This window comes from Erpetoichthys calabaricus, chromosome 1 (assembly GCF_900747795.2).
Source record: "Erpetoichthys calabaricus chromosome 1, fErpCal1.3, whole genome shotgun sequence".
In the NCBI taxonomy this organism is placed as follows: Eukaryota; Metazoa; Chordata; class Cladistia; order Polypteriformes; family Polypteridae; genus Erpetoichthys; species Erpetoichthys calabaricus.
This window is the reverse complement of record NC_041394.2, coordinates 10,594,020-10,621,933: the sequence shown is the minus strand read 5'-3', so window position 1 is coordinate 10,621,933 and position 27,914 is coordinate 10,594,020. Positions and strand designations below refer to the sequence as shown.

Below are 27,914 nucleotides of genomic sequence, written 5' to 3'. Positions count from 1 at the left end.
AATTGCAGATTAAGGGCCTTGCTCAAGGGCCCAACAGAGCAGAGTCACTATTGGCATTTACAGGATTTGAACCGGCAACCTTCCGATTACCAGTGCAGATCCTTAACCTCAGAGCCACCACTCCACCTACCTGCATGTCTTTGGGTGGAAACTGGACCACCTGGAGGAAATCCATGCTGATACAGGGAGAACATGCAAACTCCACGCAGGGAGGACCTGGGATACGAACCCTGGACTCCTTACTGTAAGGCAGCAACGCTACCACTGCGCCACAGTACTGCCCACCATCAATGTGGTGCTATATGAAGTATAAAAGAGGCCGCCTCACTCCATTCGAGGAGCCTACAGGCAGAGGACGGAGCTTGCGATGGGAGGAGTGGAGGCGGCAGAAGAAAAGGCAAACAGATAGAAGAGAAGGGACTGAGAATATTGGTGGTGATCTGTGAACTGTAAAAATGTGCTTTGGGACATTTGGCGTCCGTGTCTGTCTGTGTCCGGCGTTCAAGTTCTTTAACTCCAGTTCTGCAATGCAAGTTATTAGTTGGAGTACTTGGTGAAGATGCTCCTTATCAATACCATTCTTGTACAGGTTGAACCAAAGTGATGAAATGAAACAGACACAGCAGATGTACAGGGGAAAAAACTGAGCAGGGAACAACCATACACAACAGATGTGGCACTCAGACTTAAACAGCTTCCATCATGGCAAAAGTGAGCACAGTGACACGACACACGGGGCACATCCTGCATCAGTGACGTCTCTACCAAGCAGACGGGTGTTTCCAGATGTGCTGTCCAAGCTCTTCTACCACAGAGCAGGGCAAGGTCCGAGAACTGCAAACACAGGCGACGGCCACAGAAACGGAGTGCAACAAATGAGAAATACATCAAGCCGATGTCCCTTCAGAATCAGAAGACTGGGACCCCAGTACAGCCATCAACCACCCAAAGGAGTCTTACCAAAAATGGAAGCATTGCAACCGAACAGCCATTCCTTAGGAGCTGGATATGATACCAAATACATAAAACCACACCGTGACATAAATATTGGGGTGGAGAAAAATGGCGGCAGGTGCTCTGGACTAAAGAGTTCAAATTTGAACGTTTTCACTCCAACAGAAGGCAGCTTGCTTCCCAAAGGGCTGGAGAATGGTACATGGATTTGGGTAACACTTGGCAGTGTCTACCATAATGTTTGGGACAGACACATTTGCTTCTTGATTTCCCCCTCTGCTCCACAGTTTACAATTACAAATCAAACAATTGAGACCTTGTGATTAAAGTGCACACTGCCGACTTTCATTTAACGGCATCTGCACACATTTTGGTCCCACAACACTTTTTCTACGTGGTCTCCTCATTTCAGGGCATCATAATGTTTTGAACACAGCAATGGCGGGTCTATTAAAGCCGCCAGTCATATTTAGGACTTTGTCACAACTCCCTCACATGCAATGACTGCTTGAAGTCTGCCATTCATAGACATCAGCAGGTGCCGAGGGTCTTCTCTGGTGATGCTCTGCCAAGCCTCTAATGCAGCCATCTTCAGCTCCTGCTTGTTTCAGTGGCTTGTCCCCTTAAGTTTTCTCTGGGATTACATAATCTCATTGACGGTCTGGAGCCCACCATGAATTGTGCTTAAAAGTGGGTGGGATCAGTTAGACGGCTCGCCGAGTGTCACATGTCTAAACCAATCGAATGCCTCATGAAATCTCACTTGAAGTAGGGCCAGTAAATTTTGAAATGAAAAGATGAAAGGTTCTCAAGTTAGCCTGATCCAACAGACAGCAAGCTTCTGTTAACAATGAACTGCCCACTAGAGTCAAAAAGTCACCCCAAAAAAACTTTCTGTAGCATCGGATTATCCAGTGGAATTCAACGGCATCAATGGACGAGTGGTAAAAGTGAACAATTTGTTGTTGCAGGTGCCGTGAGTGCTGTCTGTTTTTCAGCGTAGGAGCTGATGTACGTTTGAAAGAATTGGCAGATACTGTATAGGTTCGTGAAAATATGAACTGCAAAATATGCATTTCAAGTAAACGGTGTGTCACACACAAGAGGCCTGCTGTTAAGAGAGCTGATGACAAAGCCACCTGAAATGCAGATTTTAAGACTCGAAACAACCCAAATCGGCCTAACAACACAATGAAAGTACAGAGCAGGCTGGTCAACATGCACCTTCTGACTGCACATCTAAATTAATAATAATAATAATTCTTTGCATTTATATAGCACTTTTCTCACTACTTAAAGCGCTCAGCAATCGCAGGTTAAGGGCCTTGCTCAAGGGCCGAACAGAGCAAAGTCCCTATTGGCATTTACAGGATTCAAACTGGCAACCTTCCGATTGCCAGTGCAGATCCCTAGCCTCAGAGCCATCACTCTGCCTATTAGTATTTAGTAAATTAGTAACAAAAGGAAGTTAACATCCATATTACTAACCGAGAATGGTAAACCGGATGGCATGGACGCAGGTACACGGCGATGGGACCATGAGACGTACTGCGCAGGTGCGTACAGCGCACGTCTCATAAACCGCAAGCGAAGTCATATCCACCGCGCAAGAAGGAGTCACGGCCCAAAAACGAAAGCTCAACTGACGTGAATGAGAAATGAAGCAACAACGCGCCCATAGCTAACAACTAATGGCACAGCCACACAAAAAAGAGGATTCTGCGCTTTAGCCCAGATTCAAATGGAAGAGGCTACGGAGGCCCCACAGGTCCACACACTGCCATATTGTGAGTGGCGCTACTGCGGAGTGAAGGCGCAGGCGTCACCGCCATATTGTGAGTGGCACTACTGCGGAGTGAAGTTAGGAATAATGTGCTGCTTGGGATTGTACAAACAGCTGAACACGTTGCACCAAATTCAAACACAATACAGCTCAACAATACAAACATGAGCCCACCTGGATAAGATCAATGAACGCAAGCACCTACAACGCACGTCTAAAACTGCGGAAGCAAAGCAGGCACGGGTTCAAAACGAACGAGCTCGACTGACGGATATACAAACACGCGCCCGCATGAATACAATCAATGAACGCAGGTGCCTACAACGCGTGTCTGACATGCCGCGGGCAAAGCGGGCACGGCTCCAAAACGAACGAGCTCGACTAATGTATTTCAGGATACCCAACGCCGGGGGTAGGCGAGCGAAGCAAGCAGGGGGCGGAGCCCCCTTGTTACTGTCGAATAGGAAATACAAACATGCCATGACAGAATATAACCACAGGCCATAATGCTAATCTAAACTGTATTTGCTGTTATGTCATATACTGAAATATTAGTTAAAATAACAAAGACATTATAGCAGACAGAGGGACTTCTCAAACATGTGGCACCAAGTAGTTATGGCGGTCTGTGTGTGTGTCTTGTCTGTCTGCCTCCACCATCCCGGCCCACATTACGCTTAAGTTACCTTGCACTATTCAAGCACCTAAATGGATAACAGCAGTTTTAGCTTTTTATTTTCTCTCAGCATCAAGTCCTCTCTCTGTTCAGGATCGTTTGCTCTCTCCCTGAAGCTCCAGCAGAGGCTGCTGGGTCGGGTGTTTGGGGACAAAGCTCTGTGGGTGGAGCCTGTGCAGAGTAGGATTTCATTGCAATTCACAAGACTGTTTTTAAAAGGGGTGCCCTCGGACGTGTAGTCTCATTTCAGAATTACACCTGGTTCTACGAGACTGGAAACTGCAAGTCAGGCAGACAAAATCTGCACTGAAATCACCAAGAAGGTGGGGACCATCAGAAACTGCATAACAGACCTAAGAGAAGGCAATGAGTGGCCACACTAAATATCACTGATATTACACTTATATATTTTTTTTACTTCAGGTCCTCCCTGCATGGAGTTTGCACGTTTTCCCAGTGTCTGTATGGGTTTCTTCCAGGTGCTCCAGTTACCTCACACTGTCCATAAAATGGAAGTTAGGTGAATATCCATTCATTATTCAACCTGCTATATCCTAACACTGGGTCATAGGGGTCTGCTGGAGCCAATCCCAGCCAGCACAGGGCACAAGGCAGGAACAAATCCCGGGCAGGGCACACACACGCGCGCGCGCGCACGCACGCACGCACACACACACACACACACACACTAGGGACAAGTTAGGATTGCCAATGCACCTAACCTGCATGTCTTTGGACTGTGGGAGGAAAATGGAGCACCCGGAGAAAACCCACGCAGACACGGGTAGAGCATGCAAACTCCACACAGGGATGACCCAGGAAGCAAACCCAAGTCTCTTTACTGCAAGGCAGCAGCGCTACCGTGCCACCCCAGGTTAGGTTAATATATGACACTAAATTGGCCCTAGTGTGTGTGTTCAATCTCTGAAGGACTGGTGCCCTGCCCAGGGTTTGTTCCTGCCTTGCGCTCTTCTGCTAGCTGGGAAAGACTCCAGTAACCCGTGACCTTGGTTTGGATTAAGCAGGTTAGAAAATGACTGACATTTTTTTCCCTCTGTTTACTACAATTTCTAGGGCATTTATTTATTTATAAAAACTATTCACCATTATCAGTTAGCAGCTTCTCACAAATGCCGAGCCTAAATGTTTTGCACAGTGCTTTTATACCTTATGGACTAACAAGAAAAAAAAAAAAAACATCAGCCATGGCTTTGACCTCCACAGCCAGACAAGCAAATCCCATCAGTACAAAGCTGTTGTTTGCTACGCCCCAATAGTAAACCACAACATTAACACACACCTACAGTAGATGATGGCAGCCTCCAATAACTTCTGCAGCAGACATCACAGCCCATTTATGTTAGTGTCAAATGTTTTTTTTTAATATGTTCCAGCTCTGCAGGATTTACTGAACCATCTGTCCATTCAGTGACAGCAAGAAGGCAACCCCAGAGCTCTCAAGGAATGCCACAGTGTAAAGTGGAGAAGGATCCAGTGCAAATCTACGACACACAATCTTTGGCAGGTACAGCAGCCCCCAGCTAAAATACCCTGCAGTGTACTGTATATATTTTTTAAAATGACTGAACACATAAGCATGTATTCTGTTCACAGGGGACCAGTGTGTACGGAGAATACAAACACAAAAACATAGGCCAGCTAAGCAAATTCTGGAATGTTTCCTGCTCATTTCTTAACATGATTCTTCCCCAGTTCATTTTCTACTTTTCATTTTGAATCAAGCATCAACTAATGCCTCTTGAATGCCACAGTTGCTAAATGGGAAGAACAAGGCCGTTTAAAGCAGAGGCCATCACATGGCTTTTAGTGGAACAATTAGGGAAAATGGCCTGCATTATTTCACGTACAAAATTTCATTTTAGATGGACTGATCTTGGCTCAGGCTGATTAACTGTTCATCACTCATGTTAATCACATTTTCCTCGTCTTCATCCGATTGTGGCACAGCGTACAGGTAAGTTGTTTTGTCATCCTCACAGATGATTGCCAGAGCATCTCCAGTTTCGGTCACCATGCCATGGGCCTGAAGATAAGCCTGTAAAAGAAAGAGAAGTCCAGTAATAAGTTCTCTTTTTCAACCTGTTAAATGAACCAAATATACAAAAATAAAGCAACAAAATGTGCAAAACTTGCAGAAATTGGGTTAAGACATGAAATTTGAACTGGTTTCTTCAAACTATGCTTCTATTTCTCAAACCATCTTAGTCCTTTTCAGAGTGGCATGGGGCCTGAGCTAAGCAGAAGGCAGAAAACAGCCCTGGACAGCCGACCCATAGATCCACCCACACTTAGTAGGAGCGAAAGGATTCACACAAAATGTAAATTTTCAGCAAAACTCAGAACTTCACCAAAAGATTTTGCCAAATAAATTGCATTTGCTTCCAGTGAGATGTGTACCATCCTGGATATGTAGGAGGGAGCGAGGACTGGAGTTAAAAGTAGTGCCGGGCTAACAGAGAAGAACCCAGATAGAGGAGGTCTGCACCAGGGGTGGTCTTGAAGTTCTGATCACTTCAATCCGGTTATGGGTGTGTTGAGATGGGGGTATAAAAAAAAAAAAAACCAGTGCCCCAGGTGAGTTTGTGGGCTAATCAGTCCATTCATCACAGAGGGGCCCACCACTTAACACAAGTCAGGAAGATTCAGCTCCAGATAGCCAACAAAGCTGCACTGTGGTCGAATGGCAGGGCCTGGGGGGTACACCTTAATTTGCACCACTGCCTTACTAAGAGGAGAAAAGAGTCACGGCAGTGGTAACAGACATACAGTAAAACCTTGGATTGCGAGTAACTTGGTTAATGAATTTTAACTTGATAAATGAGAGAGGTCTTGCAATACGAGTAGTAAGTATACGCTTTGTCTGTGGAGCGTCACATGATCACAACTGAGCTGATGGTTCTTCTCTCTCTCTCGCTGTGGGATTGCGGGTAATCATCTCCCATTCTCGGTCTCAGTTGGCGTGCCTCACTCATATAGCAACACCAGCTTTATTCAGCGTGAAACAGGAACAGCATGGTTATTTATTGTAGTGTGATCTACCCCTCTCCTATACACAGACACAGCAGTCATGGCCAGGTTAGTGGCCAAGTAATACTGTGCCCTGCATTTATAATGTTCCTTGCATCACCCATTGACGATGGCACTTACAGCATATCCGCGATCTTTTCGGATTCGCTTTTACGGCGAACTGCTACAGCGCTGGGAGTCTGCGGTTGCTTCGGGACGCTCTTCTGTGGGTCGTCCTGTTGGGTGGAATCCCAAAAGAATTTAGAAACCTTACAATGCATAAAGCATTTTTTTTCTTTGTGTCCAAGTGTAGTGACTCTTCAGGAAAAAGCAACTGTCATTGGACAGGTCCCTTGTTAAAGTCGCAAATAAAGAGGAAGATTCCAGTGAGCCAACAGATAGCAGGGATTCTGTTAGAGTGAAAGTCGTCCTACACAATAACCCTCCTCCTCCTCCTCCTCTCTCTTGTCTCTGTCACACCAGACACGATTCTTTAAAAAGGTAAAGTGCAGGTTAATTTGTTTTATATATTTTTACTTTATATTTTGTATTAATCATTTCTATATGAATAGTTTTGGGTTGTAGAACGAATCATCTCAGTTTCCATTATTTCTTATGGGGAAATTCGCTTTGATATACGAGTGCTTCGGATTACAAGCATGTTTCCGGAACAAATTATGCTCACAATCCAAGGATCCACTGTATTACTGCAGATAGGAATTAGGGCTTTGCCATGCAAGAGGGGATTATTAATGTCCCACAGTTGTAGATGACCTTCATTAATGTCCAAAAGGGCATGATACTTAATAAGAAAATCCCAGCTCAGAAGTACTGTTTTGGTGGGCTCCCCGTGCACATACAATACACAAAGCCATAACTCAGTACCTAGTTGAAGACTAACAGTTATCGTGCTCAGTGTGTCTAGCACCTGACCATGAACTGCACAGGTTTGTGTAGCACCAGAAAAGAGGAGGAGGAGAGGAAGCTGGAAGAATGAAGGGCTTTGGAAGATAGAAGACTGAAGATAAATAGGAAGAAGACAACTAACAGATATGTGAGGTTTAATGATGATCAGGACTAACACTTTAGTCTGCAGGGAGAGCTATTGACCAGAGTGGAAAAGTTTCAATATCTAGGATCAGTGGTAGCCTGAGATGGATAATTAGAGACAGAGATAACCCATAGGGTTTAGTATGGAAGGAACAACCGAAAGAAGGTATCAGGAGTATTGTGTCATCGAATAATTAAGGTGAAGGTTAAAGGTGAGGTTGGTAAGACAGAGATACGACCAGCAATGATATATGAAGCTGAGTTCTGGGCAGTAAAGAAGTTGGAAATGGCAAAAATGAGAATGTTGAGATGGATGTATGAAAGAAACAAAAGTGGTAGACGAATCTAGGAAAGTTTTGATGAGATAGTAAAGACATGTGGTAAGAAGAGACAACGAAGATGTGAGCAAAAGAGTAATAGGAATGGAAGTCCAGGGGAAGAGAATGTGAGGGTGGCCAAAGCAGAGGTGAATGGATAAAACAAAATAAAATCCTGAAGGAAAAGGGTCTGACTGGGGAGGAGGTGCAGGGCTGAGCTGAGCTGTATGGAGAAGGTTGATCAAGCACATTGATCCCATAAAGAATTGGAAAAAGCTGATGAGGAAGAAGACGATGACATAAGAAACAAGGCATTTGGTTTCTATCTAAAACATTGATTACACAAGCATCTGGCTGTCATTTAAGTCAGGTTTAGTGTAGTTATAGATAGATAGATAGATAGATAGATAGATAGATAGATAGATAGATAGATAGATAGATAGATAGATAGATAGATAGATAGATAGATAGATAGATAGATAGATAGATAGATAGATAGATAGATAGATAGATAGATAGATAGATAGATAGATAGATAGATAGATAGATAGATAGATAGATAGATAGATAGATAGATATGAAAGGCACTATATAGATAGATAGATAGATAGATAGATAGATAGATAGATAGATAGATAGATAGATAGATAGATAGATAGATAGATAGATAGATAGATAGATAGAGATGTGAAAGGCACTATATGATAGATAGATAGATAGATAGATAGATAGATAGATAGATAGATAGATAGATAGATAGATAGATAGATAGATAGATAGATAGATAGATAGATAGATAGATAGATAGAGATGTGAAAGGCACTATATGATAGATAGATAGATAGATAGATAGATAGATAGATAGATAGATAGATAGATAGATAGATAGATAGATAGATAGATAGACAGATGTACAAACTTCTACACAGTGATGTTACACACAAAAACATAAATTAGCGGGTGTGGAATGGAGTGCACAGATTATGCAGCAGAAAGAAAGTGTGGATGATGCTTTAGGGAGCAATATTTCTCGTTTTCCAACAAAAAACTAAAAATAAAAATGAATCCCCCCCCCCAATTAAAAAATTCTTAAGGCCAGGTCACATTTGACAACCTTTCCAGAGAGTTTTAGCCACAGCCTTCATTTCCATAATTTTAGCAATGAGCTAAGTGAAGCCAGTTATGTAATGCAACATGCCCAGCTAATCAGTCCAATTAGTTGATGATTCGCTGGACAAAAACAAATGAAAAACAGGCCTGATTTTGTCTTTAGACACATGAGAGCCGACAACCAATGAATGCTCATCCAGAGTATAATTCAAATTATGCAGTAACAAGAAATAAGGAAGACTGGTGCTTTGGACCTCACAAACAGAAAAGATGTTTGTCTTTCTGATATCTTATTTTATGTAACATAACCGAATGAACAAAAATGAATAAAAAAAAAAAGGCAGAGACTGCAGCTTATCTTTCTTTAATGGTTAACATTTTACAGCACCAGTTACTGCTGAGCAGATGGTCGATGATATTACTGAATGCATTGTCGATATAAATAAACATCATCAACTGGCACCAAACATTTGCAAAATTTTCTCAAAGTGCCAAACTCCAGCTGTAACTTTTTACGTTTTTTAAATCTCGGGCACCTAACGAAACGGCTACCGGGCACTCCTATTCACAGCAGGAGACGTGAGCTAATGTTGTTTAGCAAGAGTGCGCTGAAGTTGAGTGAAGGCAGCCTGTTTAGTAAATTTGAAGAGCTGCTGTGGTGCATGCAGACTCCCAAGTACTTGAAGTGGGACAGTACCAGTGGCTTTTGAAGCTTCAAGGGGAACTCTTTAGTGGCCGACTGAGCATTTGTTTTTGGCACTGGCCAGTACAAAAGGTCAGTGGCCACTGGACTATCCAAATTAAAACCACTGAAAGAAACTGAGGGCTGAGCTCACTGGCCTCCCCACAACCTGTGGATTTCACAGGAGAGAGGCTCGGCAAAAAGAAGAAAGGGTTAAAACCAGAAGGCTGTGGGAGATGGAAAAGTCAAGTAACGAACAGAATTGAAAACAGCAAAACTGCACAGCGAAACTGTGTGCTTTAGGGTAGAATGAAAACACCAAGAGCACATCTGTCAAGGCATTCTCCATGGCCATAACACCCAAATAAGTCTTCATTTATTGCATTCTTGCCTTTCTCAGTATCTCTTAACCTCCTTAGCATCACATTTTTTCTTGAAAAAACATGTAAAAGGTGCTGCATTTTGTGGCTTGAAAAATTACATATTTATTAAATCTGATCTTTCTACTCTAAAATGTGCAAAACACTAAAAGTACAAAGTCAGAAGTGTACAAAGTATAACAATGATACAAATAATAAAAATAATGCTAATACCGTATATACTGTTGATTGTGTGATATATCTTGAAGCACGGTGGAATACACAATCCAACATCACAGTCGTGACAATAGCAGTGTCAGTCCTTGTGGATTTCCTTTCCAGACTGATCAGCTTTTGAACAGCACACTGCACATGTACAATTGACATGATGTGGTGTTATGGGTCCACAGCTCTCCAGCAAAGGCCAGTTCGTTTTTAAATAATCGCCGCGCTCGTGGCTTAGCGAGGGGGCGTGGTGACTGTAGTGAGCCGCAGGGCGATCTGCGGTGTGGGCATTTCTCACCTAAGTGCACAGGTGAGAGACTGCCCACTTCCGAGATCGTTCCTGTGGCTAATGGGCTGCAGCTGCCATGTCCTCTCTGCCTATATAGAGAAGTGCGAGCCAGTTAAAGGGGGAGAAAGAAGTAAGAGAGAAAAAGAAAAGAAGGAAAGAGAGAACGGGAGGTAGTAGGAGAAGACAGGAAGCAAGTGGAGAGTGCCGGTGTGAGGAAGAAGGAGAACGAGTGAGGGAGAAAGCAGGCAGCTGGGAGGAGAGCCCACGAGGGGAGTGTTTGGCCGACACTCAGTGGGGCTGAGAAAGTAGTCACTCCAGCTGAGCGATTTAGGAGCCGGAGTGACCAGTGGAGAAGTCGACTGACCATAGAAGGCAGCGGGAGTCGATGAGGCTTTGGACTGGTGTAGCCTCAGTGTTAGCGCCTTGGCTGCTGGGGAATGGTCCAAAGTCTTGGTCCGTTTGGGAGTCTGACAAAGCCAAGGGTCGGAGGGCTACCGGACCTGATTGAAGGGCAGCTGATCCTGCAAGTAGGCGACTCTCCTGTAGAACAGCCCAGATGGGTGTAGCAGGGGAGCCGCCGGGCTAAACAGAAGACACCGGGCTTTTTGGTTTTAACATTGTTGCTTCCTATACTATTTTACCTCGTGGTTTTTAAAAGAGTTTTCCTAATGGATTTTAACCTCCACGTTTGTTCGTTTGGTTTTTCACTTGCTTTTTTATGGATTATTTATTTAGTGAAGACATTTGAACTGCACAGCACTTTATTTTGAACACTGTTTTGTTCTGTTTGAATAAAAGCACTTAGCACTTTTATACATCATCCCCTTGCTCAATTGTTATTGCCTCACTGTCTAGCTCATCGGTGACATTACCGACGGTGTTGGGTTCAAGGGCTCCCTAACAGAAGGTGGGAGCAAGGAGCCGAACCCGCATCGTCACACATGAGCGTCACTTTCAGATTCATCAGAATCAATTTCACTGTACTGTACGTTTCAATCTGGTAACAGATTCACTTTGTCATCGCTGTTTGTCAAGAGAGTGCAACACCCAGGCTGCTGAAAGACGTTTCTTACAAGATGCCATTATGAGGCTAAGAGAAGATGTGTCTGTACCGTTTCTTGGGTAACACTCCAGCCTGTCACTTACACAAGACGCGATTATATCATTTCTCGAGCAAAGCTCGGCACCAACGCTGTTGGCACTTTTACAGGCCAAGTAATCCCCGGGTCGAACACTTACGCAAGACGCGTCTGTACAGTTGCCCAAGTGACACTCAGGACTAATGCTTTTAATACTGATTTTACAGAACACTTTTTTGCGCAATAAAATTGATCTGAACCTTGATCCTTGTTTTGAGAGGTTTTGGATTGGGTAGAGGGACCCTTGGTGTCAAATGCTGCAACTATTTATTTCTTTGCGTTATCAACATGAAACTTTAGACAGGTACTGTTGGGATGTCTAGGAACACCTCCCTAGGTGAAAAAAACTGATCTGGCATTGCTTGTACATGAGAAATACTGTATCAGAAAGCAAAAATTTGAAAATGTGACCACTCATTTTACACGCAACCCAAAATTTTCTACTTATAGGACTGTTTAAATTTCACACAAACACAGATTTTATCACTTTTGAAAAGTTATCCACCTGGTTTGGTGAAAAAATTGACTGCCTGGCCTTAATTTTTTTTGAATAAACGGGCTTTATTTTGGGGAATCACCAGGTGGAGATAACTGAAAAATGCTCCCAGGGTGTAACTGAAGGCAGCATGTCATCTGGGCAGGATTGTGGTCAACTCTTTGCAGATCAGATCCTGAGATAGTGGGTTCAAACCTCGCTTCTGATACTGTGTGTAACTGAGCAAGTAACTGAAACTGCCACTGCTTCAAATGGAAACAATAGGAATGTAACCAAATCCATCTCAATTGCTGCAAGCTGCTTTGGATACAGGCAGCCAAGCAAAAAAATAAATATGAATAAGCATAAAAATATTTTATATGTCTAAAGCATTGCAGGAAGCCCACTTTTTCTGTGGCACAGCCTTGACAATGCTCGCTCTGCTCTCTGTGGTTCTCCCAAAGCCCCAGGATCACAGGGCGTCCTTGAACATCTTTATGACATTTCTGTCGTGTGATCCTCCATGGAAGCAGCAGCAGTTTGGAACCCTTTACTATGTAAATTCCATTTTGTGTCAATGTAGAGTATATTAAGTGCTATGTATCGCTCCAATACCCAAGCTGAACATAAGTGGTAGTAGCAAATTATAGTGTGTCTATCAATGCCTCTATGATGTGCATTGTTTCTTTGACATAATCTCTTTGTCAGCAGCTAACACATTTTCCTCCTTGGCTTCACTTACCAGGTAGACATCTGCGCACAATGTATTTACTCACACTATTCAGGGCCACATTGTTAATAATTACCGCATGTCTAATTCACAGGGACATAGGACATAGCGAAGTGCAGAGGGGGTGGCTGTTGTTCTGGTGTTTCGCCAAGACTACATGCTCCAAGACAGGCCACAAGCCTTGTCTAGTACTGTATAAATAAGACAGGTGAAAAATATTTTATACTCTACAGGTGCTGGTCATAAAATTAGAATATCATGACAAAGTTGATTTATTTCAGTAATTCCATTCAAAAAGTGAAATTTGTATATTAGATTCATTCATTACACACAGACTGATGCATTTCAAATGTTTATTTCTTTTAATGTTGATGATTATAACTGACAACTAATGAAAGTCACAAATTCAGTATCTTGGAAAATTAGAATATTGTGAAAAGGTTCAATATTGAAGACACCTGGTGCCACACTCTAATCAGCTAATTAACTCAAAACTCCTGCAAAAGCCTTTAAATGGTCTCTCAGTCGAGTTCTGTAGGCTACACAATCATGGGGAAGACTGCTGACTTGACGGTTGTCCAAAAGACGACCATTGACACCTTGCACAAGGAGGGCGAGACACAAAAGGTCATTGCTAAAGAGACTGGCTGTTCACAGAGCTCTGTGTCCAAGCACATTAATAGAGAGGTGAAGGGAAGGACAAGATGTGGTAGAAAAAAGTGGACAAGCAATAGCGATAACCGCACCCTGGAGAGGATTGTGAAACAAAACCCATTCAAAAATGTGGGGGAGATTCACAAAGAGTGGACTGCAGCTGGAGTCAGTGCTTCAAGAACCACCAGGCACAGACGTATGCAAGACATGGGTTTCAGCTGTCGCATTCCTTGTGTCAAGCCACTCTTGAACAAGAGACAGCGTCAGAAGCGTCTCGCCTGGGCTAAAGACAAAAAGGACTGGACTGCTGCTTTCTGATGAAACTAAATTTTGCATTTCCTTTGGAAATCAAGGTCCCAGAGTCTGGAGGAAGAGAGGAGAGGCACAGAATCCACGTTGCGTGAGGTCCAGTGTAAAGTTTCCACAGTCAGTGATGGTGTTGGTCCATTGTGTTTTCTGAGGTCCAAGGTCAACGCAGCCGTCTACCAGGAAGTTTTAGAGCACTTCATGCTTCCTGCTGCTGACGAACTTTATGGAGATGCAGATTTCATTTTCCAACAGGACCTGGCACCTGCACACAGTGCCAAAGCTACCAGTATCTGGTTTAAGGACCATGGTATCCCTGTTCTTGATTGGCCAGCAAACTCGCCTGACCTTAACCCCATAGAAAAATCTATGGGGTATTGTGAAGAGGAAGGTGCAATACGCCAGACCCAACAATTCAGAAGAGCTGAAGGCCACTATCAGAGCAACATGGGCTCTCATAACACCTGAGCAGTGCCACAGACTGATCGACTCCATGCCACGCCGCATTGCTGCAGTAATCCAGGCCAAAGGAGCCCCAACTAAATATTGAGTGCTTTACATGCTCATACTTTTCATGTTCATACCTTTCAGTTGGCCAACATTTCTAAAAATCCTTTTTTTTTGCATTGGTCGTAATTGATATTCTAATTTTCCAGAGATAATTAATTTAGGACTTTCATTAGTTGTCAGTTATAATCATCAACATTAAAAGAAATAAACATTTGAAATGCATCAGTCTGTGTGTAATGAATGAATCTAATATACAAGTTTCACTTTTTGAATGGAATTACTGAAATAAATCAACTTTGTCATGATATTCTAATTTTATGACCAGCACCTGTAAGCTTATCTTCCTTATCAAAAATATTTTTAACCAAAAAAAAAAGATATTTTATCGCCCAGCACTATATGTACTAATTTAAAATCTGACACAGTTCATAATTTGTAATTAACTGGGGGGCACACATTAAACATTTACTAAAATGCAAACCTTTAAAGTTCGGTTAAACTGCAACACAAGCACTATCTACACTACCGGTCAAAAGTTTTAACACACCTCAGTTTTTATGGAAATGCACGCAGTTTAATGTCATAATGTTTCATCAAATCAATGCATAGAACAAATAAACAATGGCAAATATATATATATAAAAAAAAAAGAAATCGAGCAATCATTAAGTGTAAACAGTTTTATTCAAACTTTTGATTCATCAAAGTAGCCACCTTCTGCTGATACAACAAGCCAAACACACACGTGGCATTTTTTTCTATCGGTCAGTAAGATCTTCCCAACACTGTTGCAGAAGTTCCCACAATTCTGTTGCACGTGTCGGTTGCTTTCCTTTCACCCTTCTGTCCAGCTTACCTCAAACTAACTCAATGAGGTTTAAGTCTGGAGACTGTGCTAGCCATTGCATGTTTTAAAGTGTACCTTCTTGTACTTTTAATGGAGTTCTGACACAGCCTGGAGGTATGTTTGGGGTCATTGTGAACCACTGACCTACTTGCTGCAGACCAGAAGGTATTGCGTGGTGCTGCAACATACTGAGGTAACCCTTTGATCACCAAATCTGCCTCCAGCCAAAAACAACCTCAGACTATCACAATCCTCCTCCATGTCTGACAGCTGGTGTCACACACTGAGGAACCATCCTTTCATCAACTTGACGGCGTACAAACACCCTGCGTGATGAATCGACGATTTCAAACTTTGACCATCAGTCCATAAGACTTTCTTACAGTCGGCAGTAAACCACACTCGGTATTTCAAGGCCCTATTTTGTCCTTTAAGGAATGGCTTTCTTACTGCCACTCACCCTGTCAAACGTGCAGCACAAAGTCTCCTCTTCACAGTAGAAACTGAGACTTGTTGTTTTCTTTTTCCCCAACCACTTTTAAGCTGTGCTTGAATTTGTTGTGCTGTGAGGCGCCTATCACACAAGCTGGTGACCCTTAGAAACTTGTCTTCTGATTGGCTTGTGGCTTTGGCTCTGCCAGATCTCTTCCTATCTGAATGCCATCCCATTTCTAATTGCCTTTGGAGTGTGTAGGACACCACCGCACTCAGTGGCACTTCATTTATTTTCGTTGCAATTTCTCTAAACAAAAGGCCTACACTTCTAAGGGTACTAATGCTCTGTCTCATTTCATTTGTTAATTGCAATTTTCTTGCCATTACTGGAATATTGTCCAAGTCGTACTTCAGAGGGTGTAGTAACAGTCTGTTCCAACTTTGCTTTAAGACAAACACACAGGCTTGGCTTTAAGTATTCAACAGAAGTTAGGACACTTGTGAGAACTGTCTGCTTCAACTTGCAAGCCTTCATTTACTTGAATTGCTACAGAATATCTGTAGGTTGTAACTTATTAGTTGTTCCCTGAAGAAGGCCCATTTGTAATATTCTGATATTTAATTTTTTGCTAACCTAAACTTTAAAATTTAAACATCTTGCAGTTTACGGCTTACCTTTTCACCCTTTTAGGTCATTCATTGCATTTCAACTGATTAAATGTAAAGAAATACTGGATTAACTGAGGTGATCTAACACTTTTGACCAGTAGTGTATCTAAAAACACAACTCAAATAAGAGAAAAGCTAAGCAAACTACGCTCAAACCAACACTACCGAGCAGAACTACATTTGTAAATTTAGCTTTACGTTCCTTCTTTTCAGGTTTCTGCCTGTTTTGTTGAATCTATAAAGAAAGAAAAATTAAAGTGTTGTTTAATGTCGAGCACTTTACAAAGAAAATCAGGAACACATCCCCTCCTAACAATTTAGCTTTCCAAAGAGTCATCTGAAGAAATTTCTTACCATTTCTAGCATTTTCAGCTTCTCCTCAGAAATGAGATTCTCCTTCTTCAGCTGCTTTACAATGGTCTCCATGGCTGCCAGCTTTTCTACCTGCCGGCGGTGTCGCTGCTGAAGGATCTTAACCTTCTTCTGTAAGCCCACAATGACTGCTTCCAATTCTTCTTTGCTCAGGTTATTCTTATGATACCTGCAGCAAACAGATAAAATTAAAACTACAGTACACTAAACAACGAATGGCAAGATTAGACATTCTGACGTGGTACACAAAACACACAATATCACAACGACGAGGCTCTCTTCTGTTTGTCTGGTCAAAAAATAGACAATTCCTTATTCCTTGTAGCTACATTTATATACAGTGATCCCTCGCTATATCGCGCTTCGCTCTATCGCGGATTTTATATGTAAGCATATTTAAATATATATCGCAGATTTTTTGCTGGTTCGCGGATTTCTGCGGACAATGGGTCTTTTCATTTCTGGTACATGCTTCCTCAGTTGGTTTGCCCAGTTGATTTCATACAAGGGACGCTATTGGCAGATGGCTGAGAAGCTACCCAACTTACTTTTCTCTCTCTCTTGCGCTGACTTTCTCTGATCCTGACCTAGGGGGATTGAGCAGGGAGGCTGTTCGCACACCTAGAAGATACGGACACTCGTCTAAAAATGCTTAAAGATTATCTTCACGTTGCTACCTTCTGTGCAGCTGCTTCGTGAAGCAACATGCTGCACGGTGCTTCGCATACTTTAAAGCTCGAAGGGCACGTATTGATTTTTGACTGTTTGTTTTTCTCTGTCTCTCTCTCCCTGCTCCTGACGGAGGGGGTGTGAGCTGCCGCCTTCAACAGCTTTGTACCGGCGGTGCTTCGCATACTTAAAAGCCAAACAGCCCTATTGAATTGTTTTCTTTTCTCTCTATCTCTGTGACAGTCTCTGCTCCTGACGTGCACTCCTTTGAAGAGGAAGATATGTTTGCATTCTTTTAATTGTGAGATGGAACTGTCATCTCTGTCTTGTCATGGAGCACAGTTTAAACTTTTGAAAAAGAGACAAATGTTTGTTTGCAGTGTTTGAATAACGTTCCTGTCTCTCTACAACCTCCTGTGTTTCTGCGCAAATCTGTGACCCAAGCATGACAATATAAAAATAACCATATAAACATATGGTTTCTACTTCGCGGATTTTCTTATTTCGCGGGTGGCTCTGGAACGCAACCCCCGCAATGGAGGAGGGATTACTGTACAGTAATCCCTCTTCGATCGCAGGGGTTGCGTTCCAGAACCCCCCGCGAAAGGTGAAAATCCGCGAAGTAGAAACCATATGTTTATATGGTTATTTTTATATTGTCATGCTTGGGTCACAGATTTGCACAGAAACACAGGAAGTTGTGGAGAGACAGGAACTTTATTCAAACACTGCAAACAAACATTTGTCTCTTTTTCAAAAGTTTAAACTGTGCTCCATGACAAGACAGAGATGACAGTTCCGTCTCACAATTAAAAGAATGCAAACATATCTTCCTCTTCAAAGGAGTGTGTGTCAGGAGCAGAGAATGTCAGAGAGAGAGAGAAAAGCAAACAAATCAATAGGGCTGTTTGGCTTTTAAGTATGTGAAGCACTGCGGCACAAAGCAGTTGCAAGGAAGGCAGCAGCTCACACCCCCTCCGTCAGGAGCAGAGAATGTCAGAGAGAGAGAGAGAGAGAGACAGAGAAAAACAAACAATCAAAAATCAATACGTGCCCTTTGAGCTTTTAAGTATGCGAAGCACCATGCAGCATGTCGCTTCACGAAGCAGCTCCACAGAAGGGAGCAACGTGAAGGTAATCTTTCAGCATTTTTAGAAGAGTGTCCGTATCGTCTAGGTGTGCGAACAGCCCCCCTGCTCACACCCCCTCCGTCAGGAGCAGAGAATGTCAGAGCAAGAGAGAGAGACAAGTAAGTTGGGTAGCTTCTCAGCCATCTGCTAATAGCGTCCTTTGTATGAAATCAACTGGGCAAACCAACTGAGGAAGCATGTACCAGAAATGAAAAGACCCATTGTCCGCAGAAATCCGCGAACCAGCAAAAAATTTATATGCTTACATATAAAATCCGCGATAGAGTGAAGCCGCGAAAGTCGAAGCGCTATATAGTGAGGGATTACTGTACTTTATACTTGTAGGTGTAAGTTCATTGGTTGTCTGCTCGATCAAAATGCACAGGGTCAACACCCAAAGACTTAAGACAAAGGCAGACTTGTCCAACTACACAACTGGTGAGACGGGAGTATTTAACCTATGGCCTCCGACTTGCAAAGATTATGTGAATAAAGCCTGTGGCTCAAAATTGATGAAAAAACTCATGCAATGTGAAATGGACATCAGTTCAAGTTTATGTTACAGTGATTATAATTTTTATTTTAAAACAATCTGTGACATTGCTGAAGCTTTAAACTGGAGAAGCAGTGTGTGGCAGAAACAGCCGCTCACTTCACTTGACTGTTTAAATCAATATGAAAATTTAAATGTAAATATTACAATTCACAGGCTTAAATGGTTATACTGCATGTCTAGGCTAACACCTCCTTTGACCAGACATGCAGTTTATGTTCATTCACTTGATGACTGATAAACTTTTCCCAGTGTGGGTTGCACAGTGGCAATATGCTGAGCCAGACATGCTGTTTTTGCTATTATTATTGTTATAATATATGGTAGCCAGAACGGGGCGACATTTGACCTGAGCCCGAAATCAATGGCAAGAAAGCCAAAGTATATAAAAGGCAAAAAAAGAAAAAATGTATTGCTGCATTTCCAAACTCGATCCAATTTTAAAGGTTTATTACAACATAAAAAGTAGAGGTAGACTTTCCCTAATCTGGCACCACTGGGACCTGAGGAGTGTCAGATTAGTGAAAAAGTCACATCACAGAAAGATTACCTCTACACAGCAGCTAAACACCTCATCATACCTTTATTATCCAATTTGTACTGTTTTGCATTATATTTTATAGGAAGAGGAAACAATAAATGAAAAAGCAAGTTAAATGTTAATGGTGTACTGTACTATACAAAAGACATTTTTTCTTGATTTACCACTGCTCCACAAATCAAACACTTTAAACATAATTAAAGTGGTGACTGCAAACTTTCATTTAAGAGGATTTGCGGACATCTCGCTCACAAAACACTTTTTTACATGGTCCTCCCATTTCAGGGCACCATGATTGGCATCAATGGCGTGTGTGATCCCTCAGGTGTGTTTCATTGCTACATAAGATACATCGACCTGCTTCTACCCTTCAGTGTTTGTAGTTGCCATTGTTCGACATGAGTACAAGAGCTGTGCCAATGAAAGTCAAAGAAGGCATTATCAGGCTGAAAAACGAGAACATTCAAGACATCAAGTAAAATGTTAGGATAACCTAAATCAACTGTCTGGAGTATCATGAAGAACAAACAATGAATGCACTGGTGAGCTTGGTAATCCCAAAGGGTCTGGTAGGTCAAGAAAGACCTCCCACTGCTGCTGACAGAAGAATCCTCACTATGGTCAATAAAAAGCCCCAAACTCCTGTCTGCCAGACCAGAAATACTCTTTAAGAGGAAGATGTGGATGTGTCAGAGACGACTATCTGCAGAACAGTTCATGGACAGGACACACTGCAAGATGCATACCACAAAAACAGGATGGCCAGATAACAGTCTGTGAAAAGGATTTCAAAGATTGAAGAACGTCTTGTGAACAGATGAGACAAAGATGAACCTCCAGAGAGATGGCAAGAGCAAAGTGTAGAGGGGGTAAGGAACTGCAGGAGTCTGTCAAAGCTAAAAAAAAAAACGGAAAATTCTTGAATAGCCAAGCCAGTCATCCAATTTAAATCCAATCAAGCAAGCCTTCCATATTCCAAAGTGAAAACTTAAGAGGACAAGCCCCAGAAACAAGCAAAATCTGAAGATGGCTGCATTAGAGGCTTGGCAGAGCATCACCAGTGAAGATCCTCAGTACCTGGAGATGTCTGAATCGCAGACTTCAAGCAGTTATTGCAAGCCAGCGCTACATGACGGCTTTAATGGACCTACCATTGCTGTGTCCCCAATATTATGGTGCCCTGAAATGGGGGGGTTTGGGGAGTTGGTGGGGACCATGGAGAAAAAGTGTTGTGTGACTGAAATGAATGCAAATTCACTTAAATGAAAGTTCGCAATGTACACTTTAGTCACATCTGAATTGTTTAATTTGTATTTTTAAACTGTGGACCAGAAGGGGAAAAAATCAAGGAAAAATGCGTCTTTGTCCCAAACATTATGAAGAACACTGTAAATTTGGCCATATAGTGTAAAAACATTTACCAAATTTCTTGGATTTTTAAGATCCCTAGTAGATAATTAAGCCTTTATTAGTATTGTGGATCATCTGAGTGCCATAGTGTACATAAGCTCTGGTTGCCATCCATCCCTTTATGGCCACAATCTACCATTCGTACAGATAATGCACCAAGTCACAAATCACATGTCATCTGAAACTGGTTACAGCAACATAGGGTCACAGGGTCATTATTGTCACATACACAGTGTACAGAGACACTCTGTCCAGCATTACTACCTCACCTGGCAATTGCTCTCTTCTGTAACAGAAATAACTATCTGTCCTCAAAGTTAGAATAATAATGAGTGAGGACCCTTCAATCTCAGTATCGCCATTATCGGGACAGGTGAGATTTATTATAAACGACAATTACTACAGTGTACTGTCCTCAAATCTCAAATAACTTTGAACATCTCGGATAAAATGGATAGACAAACAAAAACACAAGACTTGCATGATAGATACATGGCCCAAAATCCTCTAGGAATGTTTGGGAATCCTCATGTATGGAAGCCCTTGGAGGATTCAGGCTGTGCTGGAGGCAAAACAGTACACTTATTCAGGTCTGAATGGGCTTAACTGCTTTTAAAATACTGGTTTATTTTTGTAAATTATTGCAATAAAAACAAGTTACAAAATTTATGTGTGGCGTAGCACTCAGGCGCGTTCGAGGGCTGTGCAGACACTGCAGTCTTCAATGGACTGAGTTCACCAGGTGGGTTCCACATTCTTCTCAGTCTATTTCAGGGTTGTGGGGACCAAAGGTTATCTCACCAGGATTGGGCAAAAGGCTGAAAACAGAACTGGACAGCTGTCTAGTCAATCACACGGACCAGTATCACATACACACACCCACCATATTTACACAAAGAGACAATGTGTCATTGGCAATTAATATGGCCTAAATTATAAAAAAATAAATAAAAATACTGATTGAAGAGTAATGAGACTGCCCCCATTTCTCTTTCATGGAGGTAGATATGGGAATGCCATGCATCGAAGCATGTGAACCTGCAGTTGGGCCACCATATTCTCTGGAGTTCTGTTGTAGCAGTGGAAACACCTTGTATGTTTCGTCATGGAGGATAAAGACGATGTTCCCGTGAGAGTATGGCAGAGGTGTGTGATTGAATTTTGCATTAAGCTTGGGAGGACTGGCAATGAAACAACACAGGAGGAAGAAGAAAAAAAAACCCTGAAAAAATAACTACTAGAAGTAATGAAGTGAAAAACTCCACAGCTGCATCACTAAAAGCAATGCTGCAAAACAGTCTGTTACTGTGAATTTCCCATTGGGATTAATAAAGTATCTATCTATCTATCTATCTATCTATCTATCTATCTATCTATCTACTGGTCTTTGAAAAATATATTCAACGTGAAGAACGCAACTTGGAAAAAGAAAGAATGTCTCATTACTTTTCAATCAGCCCTTGCTGAAAACCTTTGCAATTAATTTCATATTTACTGGACAAGGTCTGACCGTAGTCATTTTCAAGGCGTGCAAAGCTGTTCATTAATGACAAATGTTAGGGAAGAAAAGAAATGAAAGGAGACTGACCATTATGGAAATCGGGTAAATGTGGCACCCTAAGGATATACCCAAACCGGGACACTTGTGAAGTACATGTATCCCTTGTTTAGTGCAGTTTAATTATGCACAGATTTTGAATAACTCTTACTTTGAATGCGAAAGCCCTTTGAATACCGCGGCTATAAATTTGATTAGCACGTTTTTTTAAAATTGCACGAAAATGAGAGGTTGTGACTGAACGTGCAGGTGTCGCCGTCCCACGTATGCCCAGCTCACCGGCCATAATGGGCATTCAAACTCTCATGGAGTCATGAGTTACCAATTCAGTTGCCAACAGTCACCATATTGTTCACTTTTTTTATCCTTTCTTTTAAGAGCTTGCCCTTTCCAAACATGAACAAGCAAAAGCATGAGTCCTCATTGGAAAGTGAAAAGAAGAGAAGAAAGCTTATTACTTTAGATGTGAAGATTGAGATAATAAAAAGATACGATCATGGCGAAACAAAAGCAAACATTGGCAGGGAACTCGACTTCAATGAATCGACTATCGGCAATTTTAGCAAAGGCAGATACAGTTGTGCTTGAAAGTTTGTGAACCCTTTAGAATTTTCTATATTTCTGCATAAATATGACCTAAAACATCATCAGATTTTCACTCAAGTCCTAAAAGTAGATAAAGAGAAACCAGTTAAAAACAAATGAGACAAAAATATTATTCTTGGTCATTTATTTATTGAGGAAAATGATCAAATATTACATATTTGTGAGTGGCAAAAGTATGTGAACTTCTAGGATTAGCATTAGTTTGAAGGTGAAATTCGAGTTCGGTGTTTTCAATCAATGGGATGACAATCAGGTGTGAGTGGGCACCCTGTGTTATTTAAAGAACAGGATCTATCAAAGTCTGCTCTTCACAACACATGTTTGTGGAAGTGTATCATGACACGAACAAAGGAGATTTCTGAGGACCTCACAAAAAGAATTGTTGATGCTCATCAGGCTGGAAAAGGTTACAAAACCATCTCTAAAGAGTTTAGACTCCACCAATCCACAGTCAGACAGATTGTGTATAAATGGAGGAAATTCAAGACCATTGTTACCCTCCCCCAGAAGTGGTCGACTAACAAAGATCACTCCAAGAGCAAGGCGTGTTAATAGTCGGCGGGGTCACAAAGGACCCCAGGGTAACTTCTAAGCAACTGAAGGCCTCGCTCTCATTGGCTAATGTTCATAAGTCCACCATCAGGAGAACACTCAACAACAATGGTGTGCATGGCAGGGTTGCAAGGGGAAAGCCACTGCTCTCCAAAAAAAAAAAAAAAACATTGCTGCTCGTCTGCAGTTTGCTAAAGATCATGTGGACAAACCAGAAGGCTATTGGAAGAATGTTTTGTGGACGGATGAGACCAAAATAGAAGTTTTTGGTTTAAATGAAAAGCGTTCTGTTTAGAGAAAGGAAAACACTGCATTCCAGCATAAGAACCTTATCCCATCTGTGAAACATGGTGGTGGTAGTATCATGGTTTAGGCCTGTTTTGCTGCATCTGGGCCAGGACGACTTGCCTTCATTGATGGAACAATGAATTCTGAATTATATCAGAATTCTAAAGGAAAATGTCAGGACATCTGTCCATGAACTGAATCTCAAGAGAAGGTGGGTCATGCAGCAAGACAACGACCCTAAGCACACAAGTCGTTCTACCAAAGAATGGTTAAAGAAGAATAAAGTTTATGTTTTGGAATGGCCAAGTCAAAGTCCTGACCTTAATCCAATCGAAATGTTGTGGAAGGACCTGAAGCGAGCAGTTAATGTGAGGAAAGCCACCAACATCCCAGAGTTGAAGCTGTTCTGTACGGAGGAATGGGCTCCAATTCCTCTAAGCCGGTGTGCAGGACTGATCAACAGTTACCGGAAACGTTTAGTTACAGTTATTGCTGCAAAGGGGGGGGTCACACCAGATACTGAAAGTAAAGGTTCACATACTTTTGCCACTCACAAATATGTAATATTCAATCATTTTCCTTAATAAATAAATGACCAAGTATAATATTTTTGTCTCATTTGTTTAACTGGTTTCTCTTTATCTACTTTTAGGACTTGAGTGAAAATCTGATGATGTTTAAGCTCATATTTATGCAGAAATATAGATAACTAGCCAAGCCGCAGCGTAGCATACGCCGCATAATTATGTATTGATGGGTGAACACTTCCTGAACGACACAGTTGTCCAAATGGGGAGGGTTTGTGGATACCACTGTGAGTGAATGAAAAGATGGACCTCTGGAGAGAGCAACATACAATTGTCCGTGACTGAAAGGGGGATCGTCTGTGACGATGGAGGCCACGCTGGTGAAAGTTACTTCGTCGGTAGGGATAAGTTTCAGCACTTGTTCATTAAGGTGTAGCGAGTCTTCGTTGTTGACGCTTAATATAGCTTGCGTACTGAGTTGTTCCGGAGTCACAGTTGAGAAACACTTTTTTAATGTCTTTTAAGCACTGGGAAAAAAATTAACATGTGAAACATCCGTAATGTAATAAGCCACCAAGAAAAGTAACATTGCAATAATGCACGCTACGATCCGGTCGCTGTAAACAGAAGTGAAAACAAAATCGAGCCCGGTGCATTCTTTAACTGCCTTGTAGCGCAGTGGTAGTGTTGCTGCTTTGCAGTAAGGAGACTGTGGAAGATTTTGGGTTCACTTCCCGGTTTCTCCCTGTGTGGATAGCGCTTTGAATACTGAAAACACCGGTATATCAATGTAATGCAGTATTCAGATGCGTGCAGCGCTCGCTCTCTCGCGCGCGCGCCTGTGTGTGTGTGTGTGTGTGTGTGTGTGTGTGTGTGTGTGTGTGTGTGTGTGTGTGTGTCGCTCGCTCGCTCGCTCGCTGCACGTATTCCTGCAGGCATACCAGTAAGTAAATGAAAAGATGGAACTCTAGAGAGAGCAACATACAACTGTCCGTGACTGAAAACTGGTTTTGGCAGATACATGCACATCTTTTTGAAAGTTTGGCCCTGTGCCTTATCAATTGTCATCGCAAAGGCAAATCTAACAGGAAATTGTCTTCGTGTTAAAGTAAAAGGCAAATTATCCGCGACAAACTGTTTTACATGCTGCAGCGTAGTATACGCCGCATAATCACGCTGCTTTTTTAATGTTTTTTAAGCAGAGGGAAAAAATGAACATTTGCAAAATCCGTAACGCTTCTTTCAGTAAGTACAATGCACACGCATTTAATTTGTCGGCCACTTTTTGCCAGCCGTCTTTTCTGGTTTGGGCTGCTTTTGCAGTGTTACCGCTTGTGCATATTAAATCTTGAAATCCTTCGAGTAACTAATTAACTAACACCCACCCACTCAGCTTGTGAGGAAAAAAATGCGCCCGTTCTTTCATCATTTTGTTGCAGCCTATCAAAGACTTGCTGATCATGTTTTCTAGACTCAATATACATTGGCTTTTCACTCAGCGCGGGGGCGTGTATTCATCTCAGATTATTACATCCTGCTAGACTAATCTGCTACACGGCTGCGTTTGAAAAACCGATTTATCCCGGATGAGTTTCACCGGCAGTAATGATTAGGAATCTGGTTGGAACAAAACCCTGCATCCACAGGGGTTCACCAGGACCGAGTTTGGGAAACACTGCTGAACTCAGACGAAATCAACTCAGGTGAGGAGTTGGGGCGGGCAAAGTGGTTGCAGCTATTGATTATTCAGTGTTGTTTGCCTGGGTGTCTGATCTGCTCGACTGGATCAGAAATAAAAGGAAAACAATGTGAAGGCAATGTCACAGGTGATCCTGTGGTATAGCGGGTCCACAGCTCCCCTTCAAAAGGCCATTTTTAAATAAATAATCATCGCACTCACAGCGTAGCGAGGGGTGTGGAAGTGTGGCTGAAACGGTTTCCGGGTGGAGTCGTGCTGCGGGCATTTCTCCCCTGTGCAGTGTGCGAGCGAGTGAGGAGAGAGAGAAAGCCGGTACGTTAGAGTGAGCGAGAGCAGGCTCGAAGGCAATGTGTTCCTGTGGTATAGCGGGTCCATAGCTCCCCTTCAAAAGGCCATTTTTAATCAGGCGACTGACAGTAGTGGAGTCAGGCACAGAGAAGGTCAGCTGGTGAGAGAGCGTCTCGACTGTTGCAGGGCCTGCATCGGTTAAGCAGGTGAGACGCTAATGAAAAAGAGGCACAGGGCTAATTGGTTTTTAAAGACTGCTTCCTTCATTGTGTTTTAACCTCAGTTTTAAAGGATTGCGCGGCTCTCTCTCTCTGGCGCTGCCTCTGTGTGAACCAAGCTTCCACTGAGGTTGACTAATGAAAAGTCAACGTTGCTCAGAGCTGCATGTGGACTGTGGCACAGACAAACAGAAATGACGGCATGTTTTCCAAGGCATCGCATCCAAGTTGGTGGGCGTGGCTCTGCGAGTTTTCGTCGTATCCAATGGTCTAAGAGTTGGTGGGCGTGGCTCCTTCCTGCATGCACCATTGGCGTCTTACTTGTCGGCGGTTTAGTGAATCCACGCCCCTTCCGGCATGCTTTCTATGGGTGGCTACTTGTCGGCGGCTTAGTGAATTATATATATAGATTCTAAAGGGTTCACAAACTTTCAAGCACAACTGTACCTACCGAGACCAAGGAAAATTTACATCAAAGACTGCAAGCATGCAATCATTGCGTAATAGAACTCTGATTATGATTGAAATGGAAGATCTCTTAACATTGAAACAATTTGATGCAATGTTCTCTACGTTTGAAACCCTTCAACATCAAATTACTGAGATGGATCCTGATGTTGGCAGAAGTACGCTCGTCGGCCGCTGCTTAGAAAGTCAAATTGCTTGTTACAGATGGATCTACGAGAGCCAGAAGAAAGAACGAACAGTCCAAATGACCCTCCATAAATTCTTTTCTAAAACACTGTTAGTTTTAATTAATAAAGATTTTGTTTGCATTTTGACTTTTATTTTATACACACTGTAAGAGCCAATCTTAGAAAGTTAAAGTTTTGAGTGAAACTCATATTAATGTTTGCTTAATTTGAATAGAATATAATTTCTTCCATAGTCATAGACAATGGTATGGTCTTTTCCCCCTATAAGTTAGTAAGAGATAGAACCTTCTTGCTATAACTGAGAAATAGTGTGATAATAAGCTCTTGTTGTGTTTAGAACAGGTCCCAGTAAACAGGGACTTGAAAGACCCATTTTCAACTTAGAACTGGGATAAGCATACAGTTTTCCGACTGCTTTGAAATGGTTCAGAAACGTTTTGAAATGGTTCAGAAATTATAAGTGATTAGTAACGATTTAAGATGTAACAAGATTAAGCTTAGAATTGAATTTTTCTTATTATAAATTTTTCCTTTTTTTGCTATTTTAATTTTCTTTTTTGTGTGAACTGTTTTACTTTGAAACTTAACTAAACACTTAAAAAACGAAGAT

At 42.1% G+C, this 27,914-nt stretch overlaps 1 protein-coding gene across 2 annotated transcripts in view; it reads right to left on the bottom strand.

The window, feature by feature from the left end:
- Positions 1–4,546: 4,546 nt before the first annotated feature.
- LOC114647043 (THAP domain-containing protein 5-like) overlaps positions 4,547–27,914 on the bottom strand; it is a 40,793-nt gene continuing 17,425 nt past the window's right edge. The window contains exons 4-5 of one of the 2 annotated variants that reach the window (XM_028795530.2): positions 16,592–16,778; positions 4,547–5,469 (exon numbers count right to left, since the gene is read on the bottom strand). In XM_028795530.2, the coding sequence (XP_028651363.1) occupies positions 5,293–5,469; positions 16,592–16,778 (364 nt within the window). In that variant the 3' untranslated portion in view covers positions 4,547–5,292. Of the gene's footprint in view, positions 5,470–16,328; positions 16,473–16,591; positions 16,779–27,914 lie in introns of those variants that run through there. The other variant, XM_051934196.1, reaches the window with a different exon arrangement.